This window comes from Bombina bombina, chromosome 10, assembly GCF_027579735.1.
Source record: "Bombina bombina isolate aBomBom1 chromosome 10, aBomBom1.pri, whole genome shotgun sequence".
In the NCBI taxonomy this organism is placed as follows: Eukaryota; Metazoa; Chordata; class Amphibia; order Anura; family Bombinatoridae; genus Bombina; species Bombina bombina.
This window is the reverse complement of record NC_069508.1, coordinates 100,747,578-100,762,428: the sequence shown is the minus strand read 5'-3', so window position 1 is coordinate 100,762,428 and position 14,851 is coordinate 100,747,578. Positions and strand designations below refer to the sequence as shown.

Here is a 14,851-nt window from a genome sequence, read left to right as displayed (position 1 = left end):
GTAAATTGGAAAGTATAAAAGTTTCACGCTCTATCTGAATCATGAAAGGAGCCTATGGAAGTGCGCTCTCGTGAGTGCAATGTGAACGCGAGTTTGCATAGCGATTGACTTGTAATACCAGCGCACGATAATCGCAAGCGATATTTAGAGCTCCACTTGTAATCTGGCTTATAGACTGCTAAAATACATGCTCCAATGAATCATAACATTCCATTTTTGCAGTGCAATGCCCCTTTAACTTCTTGACCATAAAGTGGGCTGAATACATAAAAATAGTAATGATTACAGAAATAAGCAGATACACAAAAAAAAACTAAGTGCACAAAATATAGGTAATACTGTAACTTTATTTGTTTTCAAGTAATACAGCCTTAAAAACTATTCTACATCTTAAATGTTTAATCTGTTATTTAGATTTCAGAACTTGCATTCTTTCATTTATAAACATAAAAACCCTTTTCTGTTGCATGTAACCAGTATATCCTCTCTTTAAGGCAAACTCATCAGCTGTTTTTTCCAAAATTCTAGAATTGCATTTAAAGGGACATTGTATTGTAAAAATGAGATGCTCTAATTCATAAAGCATATTATATTGTAACATATAATCACTACTAACCCCGAGATTAAAGTCTATGACATTAAGCCCACAAAAACACATAGTTAAAGTACCACTCGGTAGCCTCAGAAAATGACTGAGCTGGCAGTTATCTATGGCTCCAGAGTAGAGACTAGCAGTACTGTATGTATGTGTTTAACCCTTTTGTAAGAGTATTTCTAAAATGGCATGCTCTTAAAGGGATACTAAACCCACATTTTTTCTTTCATGATTCAGATAGAGCATGCGATTTTAAGCAACTTTCTAATTTACTCCTATTATCAATTTGTATTCGTTCTCTTGCTATCTTTTTTTGAAAAAGCAGGAATCTAAGCTAAAGAGCCATCCCATTTTTGGTTCAGACCCTGGATAGCACTTGTTGATTGGTCGGTATAGTTAGTCACCAATCAGCAAGCGTAACCAAGGTGCTGAACCAAAAATGGGCCGACTCCTTAGCTTAGACTCCTATTATTTCAAATAAAGATTGCAAGAGAACTAAGAAAAAATTATAGTAGGAGTATATTAGAAAGTTGCTTAAAATTGCATGCACCATCTGAATCATGAAAGAAAAAAATTAGGTTTAGTATCCCTTTAAATTAGGGCATGCAAATTTTTAAATACATTGTCCCTTTAAAATGTGTGTCTGTGTGTATATAACAGAAATCAGACAATTGCTTGGGTAGAAATCAGCAACTTGGTACATTGAAACAAACATTTATTGTTATGAAATTGTGTAATATGTTTTTTTTTTCGGTTTTCATTATTTATTTAAAATATGAGTTTGTGCTTTTGGTATTCAAGCTGTTGTTGGAACTAGTTACTCTGTGCTTGGATCTGATACTCTTCCCATAAATATAATGGCATTTATAGCGACCTCCCGAATAAAGACCAGGAAGGGCCTGTTGGCTTTAAACACATTCCGGTTGAGGTTAAGGGAACGTCCTGTCACTAATACAGTAGTGGCTGCAGACGCTTCGCTACCCTCCTCATTTACCTGAAAAACAAAACAAATATTTCTCAGTTTTATGCTGAAATTAATATAGAATAATGTACTTCAAAATTAATGTAAACTTTTTTTTTTTTACTAAAAATCCAGCCTGCAGCAGAGGTGAATCTATAATGCAAAAATAAAAAGAACATACACAAATACAGAGACAAAATTATTCAAAATGTTCAATCGCAGGAATAGCTCAAGCATTGTGCAACCTGGGTCCAAGAATAATCTGGTGCCCTCAACTCCCTGCACACTGCAGTCTAAACACAACCCGAGTCAGTTGTCTCAGAGATTAAAGTTCAGCAGATTCAAAATTCACATGAGAACGTGAAGATGAGATTCATATAAGATTCATTTTTAAAGGGATACTAAATACAGTCATTTTATACACCTCATTCTGATCATGGGTGCTGCCATTTTGGAACCTAGGTTACACTGCATGTATCTGAAGTAGAGTTGATGCACATGTGCAGACAAGTCACCGCTGGAATGTAGTGCAAGATAGATTTCAACATGGCGGCACTCATGACTAGAGGGAGGCAGGGACTAACTTCAATACTATGCTTCTAAAATGTATTTAGTGTGTAATGTAAGAACATTATTATCCAGAATATTCTCTCCCCATGTGATGCCTGGGTCTTGTGATCCCACCAGGTCCATTTATAAAGCCGTCCCTGCCTAATGGTTAAAATATCTGCAAAAACAGTGATTTTTTATGAAAGCAAAGAATGTAAAAAGCATCCTATAGCCCTTAGTGAATTCAAGTGTAAGAGAGGGATGACCAACAAACAATGTCTACAAGGAAATGAGTTAAGATGATTTTTCCTTGTAACAGCTTTTATAGTAATAGGACCAAAAACTCTACTGTAACTAAACAAAGGTTGTCATTAAAGGTACTATCAGTTGTAGGGATAAAAGGGCGATACCCCTCATTCAAGAGATAATACTTAGGACCAGGGACGTAACTACAGGGGGTGCAGAGACCGCAACTGCGACTGGGCCCCTGAGGGTGGGGGCCCAGCTTAAAAAAAAAAAAAAAAAAAATGTTGACCTGCCACTGCCTGCACTGATATAATGTGAGTGTGACATGATGCCTCACTAGTGTCTCTGACTACAGGGGTTAGTGTTTCTGGTTTAGCCATTGGTGTTTGTATGTGTGTATGTGTATGTATGTATGTATGTGACTGTGTGTGTGTGTGTGTGTGTGTATGTGACTGTGTGTGTATTTATGCATGTGTGTGTGTTTGTGGAACCAGCAAATGACAGACCTTGTTATTACAGCATAGGGGAGGGGGTAAACAGTCTCACTATAAAGTACCACTATATACAGTACGTGGGGGCTGGACCATGTCACTGACTACTGTGGTCACTTTATAAAGTACTGGGGCGGGTAGGGTCAGGCCAGCCATCTCACCGTCAGATTACAGACTGTGTCACTAACTCATACAGTACTGGTGGGTTAAACAGTGTCACTATATACAGTAATAGGGGGTCAGACCATCTCACAGACTGTGGGCACAGGGTACCTCCTTTTGCAGACGTGTAATCTGATTCACATTTTTTTTCTGTGTTAAATGTAAAAAAAAAAAAAGATATGTACCAAATTCACTTTTTTGGGGGGTGGGTAGGGGGGTGGGGTGCCCTTCTTAGATTCTTGCACCTGGGCCCTGTGGTTTCTAGTTACGCCTCTGCTTAGGACAAACTTCTAGACCACTGAAGGAAAGGATTAGGGATCATTTACTTAAAGGGATATGAAACTTTAATTTGTTTCATGATTCAAATAGAGCATATAGATTTTAAATAACTTTCCTATTTACTTCTTTTTTTTTTTTTTTAAATCTTGTTATCCTTTGTTGAAGGAGCAGCAATAAATTACTGCAAGCTAGATGATCACATATAGTAAACCAGTGATAAGGAGTTATATATGTGTAGCCATAAGCTGCTAGCTCCCAGTAATGCATTGCTGCTCCTAAGTCTACCAACATATGCTTTTCAACATAGTATATCAAGAGAATGAAGCAAATAACCTGCTACCCATGGAACAACTCCTAGATTTTCTGATAACGCAAGATATGAATGAGCTTATATTTGGCTCATCACAGAGTCCACACTAGCGCTTACATCACAACGAGAATCCCGTGCATGCGCAGTAATCCATCACACAAAGGGTGTAAGCAGTGCTATGCAGCAACTTACTTACGAACGTTGTTAAACCATAGTTTTTGTTTTACCTTCTATCTCTGAGATATTTATTATGGTTGACTGATAAATTATTTTGGCATGAAAATGGTAGTCAGAGTAAGGCAGTAAAAGTACAGACTGGCTGACCTTCCCATGGACCACATTAGTGATCATTTTTTTATGGGTTACAGAGTTTTATTTGACTAAATGTTTTCTTAAAGGGACATGGAACTAAATATTAAATGTTAATGAGTCAGACAGAGCATATACTTTTAAAAAGGGACACTGAACCCAAATTTTTTACTTTGTGATTCAGATAGAGCATGCAATTTTAAGCAACTTTCTAATTTAATCCCATTATCAATTTTTCTTCGTTCTCTTGCTATCTTTATTTGCACTTTATTTTTTGGTTCAGACCCTGGACAGCACTTGTTTAATGGTCGGTTAAATCAATCCACCAATCAGCAAGAACAACCCAGATTGTTCACCAAAAAGGGTCCGGCATCTAAACGTACATTATTGCTTTTCAAATAAAGATACCAAGAGAATGAAGAAAAATTAGAACGTTTCTTAAAATTGCCTGCTCTATCAGAATCACGAAATAAAAAAATTGGGTTCAGTGTCCCTTTAAATTGACTGATTTCTCTCTCTGTATTTTTTGTTAAGACAGCTCCTTTCTATGAGTGCAAACTCAAGCATGCTAAGGAGTGTGCACATCTCAAGTGCTTTATTTGTGTAACATTAAACACATTGTTGTAAACAGAGCTGTATGTGCTTATGACACATGCATGCTCCTGACCATACCCCAGTATGCTTTCAAGGAAAGTAGCTATGTATCAATAAAAATACCACGAGAAATTTGATAATAGAAGTAAATTGGATTTTTTTTTTTTATTATATGCTCTAAATCATAAAAGTTTAATTGTGACTTAAAATGTCTCTAACCGCAGGCAAACCTTCCAAACACAATCAGGATAGAAGCATGACCTTGCTTGTATGGAGTGGAACTGGTCTGCCGTTTGGGCAGGTTGAGAGAGACATCCTTCCTGGGCCGGCTCTTTAGAGGGCCCTGCCCTGTCATCAGGGGTGAGAACATGCAATATACATCCTGTATTTAGTTTATGAAGAAGTGTTTATTAGGGAGAAAGTTTGGATTCAACATTAGTTTGAAAAACGAGAGGCCTTTAAAGTCTTAGAAAAAACTTCTGGCCAGATCTGAGCCCAGAAATAGTCTCACCAGGTTGCATGACAGTTACTAGTCCTTTAACAAAACTGTTCAGGTTTAAAAAAAAAAGAAGTAAAAGTAATCAGCAAACCGGTCTTAAAAAGCTTCTAGAGAATATTATACAGTCCCAAAAATACTAATACTTCTTAGCTTTAATGTGTGTCACAAATCCCAGATGACTTAGAAGGATCCTTGGCAGCAGCACCAAGTCACAGTGGTGCATCACAAGACAAAATTACTGGGAACCGATTACACCGGCTACTACTGTTAGACACCAGTATCAAGATCACAAGCAGCTACTACTGGACACTAGGACAAAGGCTAAGAAAGCAACCAGAAAAACATAATTTATGTAAGAACTTACCTGATAAATTTATTTCTTTCATATTAGCAAGAGTCCATGAGCTAGTGACGTATGGGATATACATTCCTACCAGGAGGGGCAAAGTTTCCCAAACCTCAAAATGCCTATAAATACACCCCTCACCACCACACTCACACCCACAATTCAGTTTAACGAATAGCCAAGAAGTGGGGTGATAAGAAAGGAGCGAAAGCATCAAAATAAGGAATTGGAATAATTGTGCTTTATACAAAAAAATCATAACCACCACAAAAAAAGGGTGGCCCTCATGGACTCTTGCTAATATGAAAGAAATGAATTTATCAGGTAAGTTCTTACATAAATTATGTTTTCTTTCATGTAATTAGCAAGAGTCCATGAGCTAGTGACGTATGGGATAATAAATACCCAAGATGTGGAACTTCCACGCAAGAGTCACTAGAGAGGGAGGGATAAAATAAAGACAGCCAATTCCGCTGAAAAAATAATAATCCACAACCCAAAACAAAAGTTTTAATCTTAATAATGAAAAAAACTGAAATTATAAGCAGAAGAATCAAACTGAAACAGCTGCCTGAAGTACTTTTCTACCAAAAACTGCTTCAGAAGAAGAAAACACATCAAAATGGTAGAATTTAGTAAAAGTATGCAAAGAAGACCAAGTTGCTGCTTTGCAAATCTGATCAACAGAAGCTTCATTCCTAAACGCCCAGGAAATAGAATCTAGCACAAACTTACTTCACCACCTCCACGGGAGGCAAAGTTTGTAAAACTGAATTGTGGGTGTGGTGAGGGGTGTATTTATAGGCATTTTGAGGTTTGGGAAACTTTGCCCCTCCTGGTAGGAATGTATATCCTATACGTCACTAGCTCATGGACTCTTGCTAATTACATGAAAGAAATTGAGGTGTTTTGCTATTGGACACTATATGAAACAGGTATAGTTGCTAGACACCAAGATACAAAGTTACTTGCTGCTAGACACCAGTATACACAAGGAACTACAGGATACAGACTGCTAAGCTGAGATCAGGACAATTCAGCTCACAGCTGCTCTAAAGAAGCTGACTGAGAAACTACTGGAGATGAGGACAAAGGGGAGTAGAACAGCTAAGCATCTGATAGACAATTAGCTGTCCTGTAAGGAGCACTCAATATGCTCGAAAGGGAGTAAGGGCACTACTGGAAGCCCAAATACACAACAGCTAAAGTAATACATTTCAAGAGGTCCCATGCATATGCTCCTAAGTAATGGGCATAAGTGACAGTGCAGGAAACGCTCCTAATGATGCCACAGTGACACGAGGCAAACTGCAAAAGCCCCAAGAAGCTTAGATCCTGAAGCAGCTAATTCTAATTCTTTTGGGTCTTATAATAACAAAGTAAATTTTATAGCAACCATAATGTTTACTGGGAATTAAAATAGGGAAAAGTATTTCAGTAAATGAATATATGGCATGTAAGAGGAATAGGAAAGGTTGGGTAATGCCTAAACATCCTTAGAACTTAAAGGGACACTAAACCCAAAATTCTTCTTTCATGATTCAGTAAGAGAATACAATTTTAAACAACATTCAAATTTAGTTCTATTATCTAATTTGTATTATTTGTTTTAGATATCCTTTGTTGAAGAAATAGCAATGCACATGGGCGAGCCAATCACATGAGGCATCTATGTGCACCCACCAATCAGCAGCTACTGAGCCTATCTAGATATGCTTTTCAGCAAAGAATATCAAGAGAATGAAACCAATTAGATAATAGAAGTATATTAGAAAGTTGTTTAAAATAGCACGCTCTTTCTAAATCATGAAAGAAAAAAATTGGGTTTCATGTCCCTTTAAGCTAGAAATAGGGATGAAGAATGAAATGAGAAGACCTCTTTCAGTCTACATATAACAGAAAACAATGGGGTAGATTTATCATACCCCGGGCAGACATAATTCGATACAGCGAATCATGTCCGCCCTGCATCGCTTAATGCAGACAGCATACGCTGTCGGCATTTAACATTGCACAAGCATTTCTGGTGAAATGCTTGTGCAATGTCGCCTCCTGCACATTTGCGGCCAATTGGCGCTAGCAGGCGGTGTTAGTCACCCCGATCGGAATGATTGCAGTTCGCCACCTCAGAGACGACCGCTGCTTCTTAACTCCTGTTTCCGGCGAGCCAGAACTGGAAGGCTCGCACAGAATAATCAGCATCCGCTGCTTCATAAATGTTCCCCAATGTCTCAGCCTCACACAGGCAAATGCTTCCAATTTAGATTTAAACCACTCGAAGACCTTAAATATTATATATATAAATATAAAACATAATTTATGTAAGAACTTACCTGATTAATTCATTTCTTTCATATTGGCAAGAGTCCATGAGCTAGTGACGTATGGGATACACAATCCTGCCAGGAGGGGCAAAGTTTCCCAAACCTCAAAATGCCTATAAATACACCCCTCACCACACCCACAATTCAGTTTAACAAATAGCCAAGTAGTGGGGTGATAGAAAAAGGAGTAAAAAAGCATACAAAAAAGAGGAACTGGAAATATAATTGTGATTTTATACAAAAAATCATAACCACCAGAAAAAGGGTGGGTCTCATGGACTCTTGCCAATATGAAAGAAATTAATTTATCAGGTAAGTTCTTACATAAATTATGTAACTTTTCTACCAAAAACTGCTTCAGAAGAAGCAAATTACATCAAAATGCTAAAATTTAGTAAATGTATTCAAAGAAGACCAAGTTGCTGCTTTGCAAATCTGATCAACTGAAGCTTCATTCTTAAAAGCCCAAGAAGTGGAGACTGATCTAGTAGAATGAGCTGTGGATCCTCTGAAGCGGGGACTGTTCCACCTCCAAATAAGCTTTAGGAATCAAAAGCTTTAACCAAGATGCCAAAGAAATGGCAGAAACTTTCTGACCTTTTTTAGAACCAGAAAAGACAACAAAAAAACTAGAGGTCTTCCTGAAATCTTTAGTAGCTTCAACATAATATTTCAAAGCTCTTACAACATCCAAAGAATGTAAAGATCTTTCAAGAATATTCTTGAGATTAGGACACAAGGAAGGAAAAACAATTTCCCTACTAATGTCGTTAGAATTCACAACCTTAGGAAGAAATTTAAACAAAGTCCTCAAAACAGACTTATCCTGATAAAAAAAATCAGAAAAGGAGACTCACAAGAGAGAGCAGACAATTCGGAAACTCTTCTAGCTGAAGAGATAGCCAAAAGAAACAACACTTTCCAAGAAAGTAGTTTAATATCCAAAGAATGCTTAGGCTCAAAAGGAGGAGCCTCTAATGTCTTCAAAACCAAATTAAGACTCCAAGGAGGAGAGATTGATTTAATAACAGGCTTGATATGAACCAAAGCCTGAACAAAACAGTGAATATCAGGAAGCTTAGCAATCTTTCTATGACATAAAACAGAAAGAGCAGAGATTTTTCCCTTCAAAGTACTTGCAGACAAACCTTTATCCAAAGCATCCTGAAGAAACTGTCAAATTCTAGGAATTCTAAAAGAATGCCAGGAGAATTTATGAGAAGAACACCATGAAATATAGGTCTTCCAAACTCGATAATAAATCTTCCTTGAAACAGACTTACTAGCCTGTAGCATAGTATTAATCACTGAGTCAGAGAAACCTCTATGACTAAGCACTAAGCGTTCAATTTCCATACCTTCAAATTTAACTATTTGAGATCCTGATGGAAAAAAACGACCCTTGAGACAGAAGGTCTGGTCTTAAAGGAAGTGGCCAAGGCTGGCAACTGGACATCTGGACAAGATCCTCATACCAAAATCTGTGAGGCCACGCTGGTGCTATCAGAAACCCATACAATTGTTCCATAATGATCTTGGAGATCACTCTTGGAAGAAGAACTAGAGGTGGAAAGATATAAACAGGTTGGTAAAACCAAGGAACTGCTAAAGCATCCACCATCTCCGCCTGAGGATCCCTGGACCTGGATAGGTACCTGGGAAGTTTGTTTAGATGAGAAGCCATCAGATCTATTTCTGGAAGACCCCACATCTGTACAATCTGACAAAATACATCTGGATGGAGAGACCACTCCCCCGGATGTAAGGTCTGACGGCTGAGATAATCCGCTTCCCAATTGTCTACACCTGGGATATGCACCGCATAAATTAGACAAGAGATGGATTCCACCCAAGAAAGTATCTGAGATACTTCTTTCATAGCTAGGGGACTGCGAGTTCCACCCTGATGATTGACATATGCCACAGTTGTGATATTGTGCGTCTGAAAACAAATGAATGGTTCTCTCTTTCACAGGGGCCAAACCTGAAGAGCCCTGAAAATAGCACGGAGTTCTAAAATATTGATTGGTAACCTCGCCTCTTGAGGTTTTCAAACCCCTTGTGCTGTCAGAGATCCCCAAACAGCTCCCCAACCTGAAAGACTTGCATCTGTTGTCCAGGTAGGATGAACAAAAGAAGCCCCTTAAACTATACGATGATGGTCTAACCACCAAGATAGAGAGAGTTGAATTTTGGGAAGTATATCAATTGTGATATCCGAGTATAATCCCTGCATCATTGATTCAGCATACAAATCTGTAGAGGTCTCATATAAAAATGAGCAAAGGGGATCGCGTCCGATGCTGCAGTCATGAGACCTAAAACTTCCATGGACATAGCCACTGAAGGGAATTTTTGAGACTGAAGGATTCGACAAGCTGAAACCAATTTCATTTGTCTCTTGTCTGTTAAAGACAGAGTCATGGGCACTGAATCTATCTGGAAACCTAAAAAGGTGACCCTTGTCTGAGGAATCAAGAAATTCTTTGGTAAATTGATCCTCCAACCATGTCTTTGAAGAAACAATACTAGTTGATTTGTGTGAGATTCGGCTAAATGTAAAGACTGAGCTAGTACCAAGATATCGTCCAAATAAGGAAACGCTGCAATACCCTACTCTCTGATTACAGATAGAAGGGTACCGAGAACCTTCGAAAAGATCCTTGGAGCTGTTGCTAGGCCAAATGGAAGAGCGACAAATTGGTAATGCTTGTTTAGAAAAGAGAATCTCAGAAACCGATAGTGCTCTGGATGAATCAGAATGTAAAGATATACATCCTGTAAGTCTATCGTGGACATTTAATGACCTTGCTGAACAAAAGGCAAAATAGTCCTCATAGTCCCCATCTTGAAAGTTGGGACTCTCTCAAAATGATTTAAAAACTTCAGATCCAGAACTGGCCTGAATGAATTTTCTTTCTTTGGGACAATGAATAGATTTGAATAAAACCCCACACCCTGTTCCTGAAACGGAACTGGAATTATTACCCCTGAAAGCTCTAGATCTGAAACACACTTCAGAAAAGCATGAGCCTTCACTGGATTTGCTGGAACGTGAGAGACAGAATCTTCTCACAGGAGGTCTTACTTTGAATCCTATTCGATACCCTTGAGAGACAATACTCTGAATCCACTGATTTTGAACAGAATCTGCCCAAATGTCTTGGAATAATTTCAATCTGCCCCCACCAGCTGAACTGAATCGAGGGCCGCACCTTCATGCACACTTGGGGGCTGGCTTTGGTTTCTTCAAAGGCTTGGATTTGTTCCAATTTGAAGAAGGTTTCCAATTGGAACCAGAGTCTTTAGGGGAAGGATTGGTTTTCTGTTCCTTATTCTATCGAAAAGAACGAAAATGATTAGAAGCTTTAGATTTACCCTTAGATCTTTTATCCTGAGGCAAGAAAACTCCCTTCCCCCCAGTGATAGTTGAAATAATTGAATCCAACTGAGAACCAAATAAATTGTTACCTTGGAAAGAAAGGAAACAATGCTAGACAAATCCGGATCCGTTTTCTGTTGCGCTAAGCTATCTAACCAAAAGGTTGATGCAGTGGCAACATCAGCCATAGAAATGGTAGGCCTGAGAATATAGCCAGAATATAAATAAGCTTTCCTTAGATAGGATTCAAGTTTCCTATCTAAAGGATCTTTAAAAGAAATACTGTCTTCCATAGGAATAGTAGTACGTATGGCAAGAGTAGAAATAGCCCCATGAACTTTGGGGACAAAATTCTAATCTAGAGTTAAACCTTTTAAACCTAGAAGAAGGAATGAAAGAAGTACCAGGCTTAATCCATTCCTTAGCAATCACATCAGAAATAGCACCAGGAACTGGAAAAACCACTGGAGTAACCACAGGAGGTTTAAAAACAGAATTTAAACTTTTACTAGTTTTGATATCAGAGGACTAGATTTCTCAATATCCAAAGTAACCAACACTTCTTTTAACAAGGAACAAATATACTCAATCTTGAAAAGATAAGTAGATTTGTCAGTGTCAATATCTGAGGTAGGATCTTCTGAATCAGAGAGATCCTCATCAGAGGAGGATATTTCAGTATGTTGTCGGTCATTAGAAATTTCATCAATTTTATGAGAAGTTTTAAAAGACCTTTTACGTTTATTAGAAGGCGGAATAGCAGACAAAGCCTTCTGTATCGCATCAGCAATATAATTTTTCATATCAACAGGGATATCATGTACATTAGATGTCGAAGGAACAACAGAAACTGTACTAGTACTGATGGAAACGTTTTCTGCATGCAAAAGTTTATCATGACAACTGTTACATACTACAGCTGGAGATATAATCTCAGCTAATTTACAACAGATACACTTAGCTTTGATAGAACTGTGATCAGGCAGCAGGGTTCCAACAGTTGCTTCTGAACAAGCATTACCAATTTGTCGCTCTTCCATTTGGCCTAGCAACAGCTCAAAGGATCTTTTCGAAGGTTCTCGGTACCCTTCTATCTGTAATCAGAGAGGTATTGCAGCGTTTCCTTATTTGGACGATATCTTGGTACTAGCTCAGTCTTTACATTTAGCCGAATCTCACACAAATCAACTAGTGTTGTTTCTTCAAAGACATGGTTGGAGGATCAATTTACCAAAGAGTTTCTTGATTCCTCAGACAAAATGTAAAAGAAAAAACAACATTAAAGCAAAATTTACAATTTCCTTATATGGCAGTTTCAGGAATAAGAAAAAATGCAAACAACATAGCCCTCTGAGCATATAGAAGGCAATATTTTTTTTGGCGCCAAGTATGACGCACGACGCAAAAAGAAGTTTACTTTTTTTTGGCGCCAACAACATCCGGAAATGACGCAACTCGCGTCATAACAGACGCAACCTCATGCAAGGAAACCTGGCGTCAACGAAGATGCTGGAAATGAAGAACTTGTGTCATCAAAGACTTACCTTCGCGCCAAATAATTATCGTGCCAACAATAAATAACAGCATTTTGCGACCTTGCGAGTCTTATTTTGCCCGCAAAATTTAAAGAAAAACAGTCAATTTGAAAAAAAAGGACTATATATCCCAGGTAAGAAAAATAACTTCCTAAAACATGCTTCCCAAACTGAAACTGACAGTCTGCAAAAGGAAATATACATAGACCTGACTCATGGAAAATATAAGTAAAATACATATATTTAAAACTTTATATTAATACATAAAGCGCCAAACCATAGCTGAGAGTGTCTTAAATAATGAAAACATACTTACTGAAAGACACCCATCGCCAAACCAGTACTGAGAAAGCATCAGTAAAGGTAATGGCATATAAGAGTATTTCGTGGATCTGAAAAGGGAGGTAGGAGATGAATCCCTACGACCGATAACAGAGAACCTTTAAAAACATTTCCAGTGAGGAAAACCATAAAATCAATAGGCGATACTCCCTTCACATCCCTCTGACAAACACTGTACTCTGAGAGGAATTGGGCTTCAAAATGCTGAGAAGCGCATATCATAGAAGAAAAATCAAGCACAAACTTACTTCACCACCTCCTAAGGGAGGCAAAGTTTGTAAAACTGAATTGTGGGTGTGGAGAGGGGTGTATTTATAGGCATTTTGAGGTTTGGAAACTTTGCCCCTCCTGGTAGGATTGTATATCCCATACGTCACTAGCTCATGGACTCTTGCCAGTTACATGAAAGAAATATATATATATATATATATATATATATATACACACACACACACACATACAGTCACACATGTATATATTTATATATATATATATATATATATATATATATATATATATATATATATATATATATATATATTTCATGTAACTGGCAAGAGTCCATGAGCTAGTGACATACATACATACACACACAGTCACACACACACATTCATACAAACATATACACACACTGTGTGTATATATATATTAATATATATATTAATCAGTGTTAACGTTTTCGGACGTAATATAGTCCGTCTTCTTTTTTGTCTGAAGACGGACTATATTTTGTCCGAAAACGTTAACACTGATTAAAGTGATTTTGAAAAGTCCCTTGGAGTTTGCTTGTTCTGCATTTTTATCTATTTTGTTTGCTGCACCCAGGGCATAAGGACTCTGGTTATTGGGAGTGCAATTTCCATGCTTGTTTATATATATATGTATATATATATATATATATATATATATATATATATATATATATATATATATATATATATAGTCTTCTGCTGTATTCCCTCAGAAACTCGCAATCTTTCATTGCGGTTACATATCTTAGAAACAGCTCTATTAGTTATTATAGAGACTGACAGATTGAATAAAATATTAATAAATGATCCCATTATTTATTGATATGGAAATAGAGCAATTTAAAGGGACAGTAAACACCAGAATTTTTGTTGTTTAAAAGGGTAGATAATCCCTTTATTACCCATTCCCCAATTTTGCATAACCAACACAGTTATAATAATATACTTTTTACCTCTGTGATTACCTTGTATCTAAGCCTCTGCAAACTACCCCCTTATTTCAGTTCTTTTGACAGACATGCATTTTTAGTCAATCAGTGCTGTCTAGGAGCTTCACGTGCCTGAGCTCAATGTAATCTATATGAAACACATAAACTAACGCCCTCTAGTGGTGAAAAACTGTAAAAATGCTTTCCGATTAGAGGCAGTCTTCAAGGTCTAAGAAATTAGCACATGAACCTCCTAGATTTAGCTTTCAATTAAGAATACCAAGACAACAAAGCAAAATTGGTAATAAAAGTAAATTGGAAAGTTGTTTAAAATTACATGCCCTAATGAAAGATTTTTTTTTACTTTACTGTCCCTTTAAGTAATTGCCAGCAAAAGCTCCTTGATTTTCCTAATGCTCAACAGCTTCTAATTTCAGTCTCCAGACGAACACCCAAAACTGATTTAGAAATCATATCTATTAATGTGCATTTGTTTCAGAGAAAACAAAAATCAGCAGTGATGTTATGGTCTCTAACTTATTTCACTGATGTTTCTAGAAGTGTCACTTTAAAGGGACATTATACACTAAATAAACTCTATAAGTACAGTATTTCGAATATTCTAGTTATGAGGGCTGCCATGTTGAAACCTAGCTTTCACTGCATTTCAGTGTTGATGTGTTTGCACATGTTTAGCGACTCTCCTTTAGACACCTGCAGTGTAACCTACGTTTTAAAATGGCAGCA

General features: G+C 37.4%; 1 protein-coding gene across 1 annotated transcript in view; it reads right to left on the bottom strand.

The window, feature by feature from the left end:
• Positions 1-329: 329 nt before the first annotated feature.
• SERPINC1 (serpin family C member 1) overlaps positions 330-14,851 on the bottom strand; it is a 77,250-nt gene continuing 62,728 nt past the window's right edge. The window contains exon 7 of the mRNA XM_053693278.1: positions 330-1,589. Coding sequence (XP_053549253.1) covers positions 1,413-1,589 — 177 coding nt within the window. The 3' untranslated portion in view covers positions 330-1,412. The remainder of the gene's footprint in view (positions 1,590-14,851) is intronic.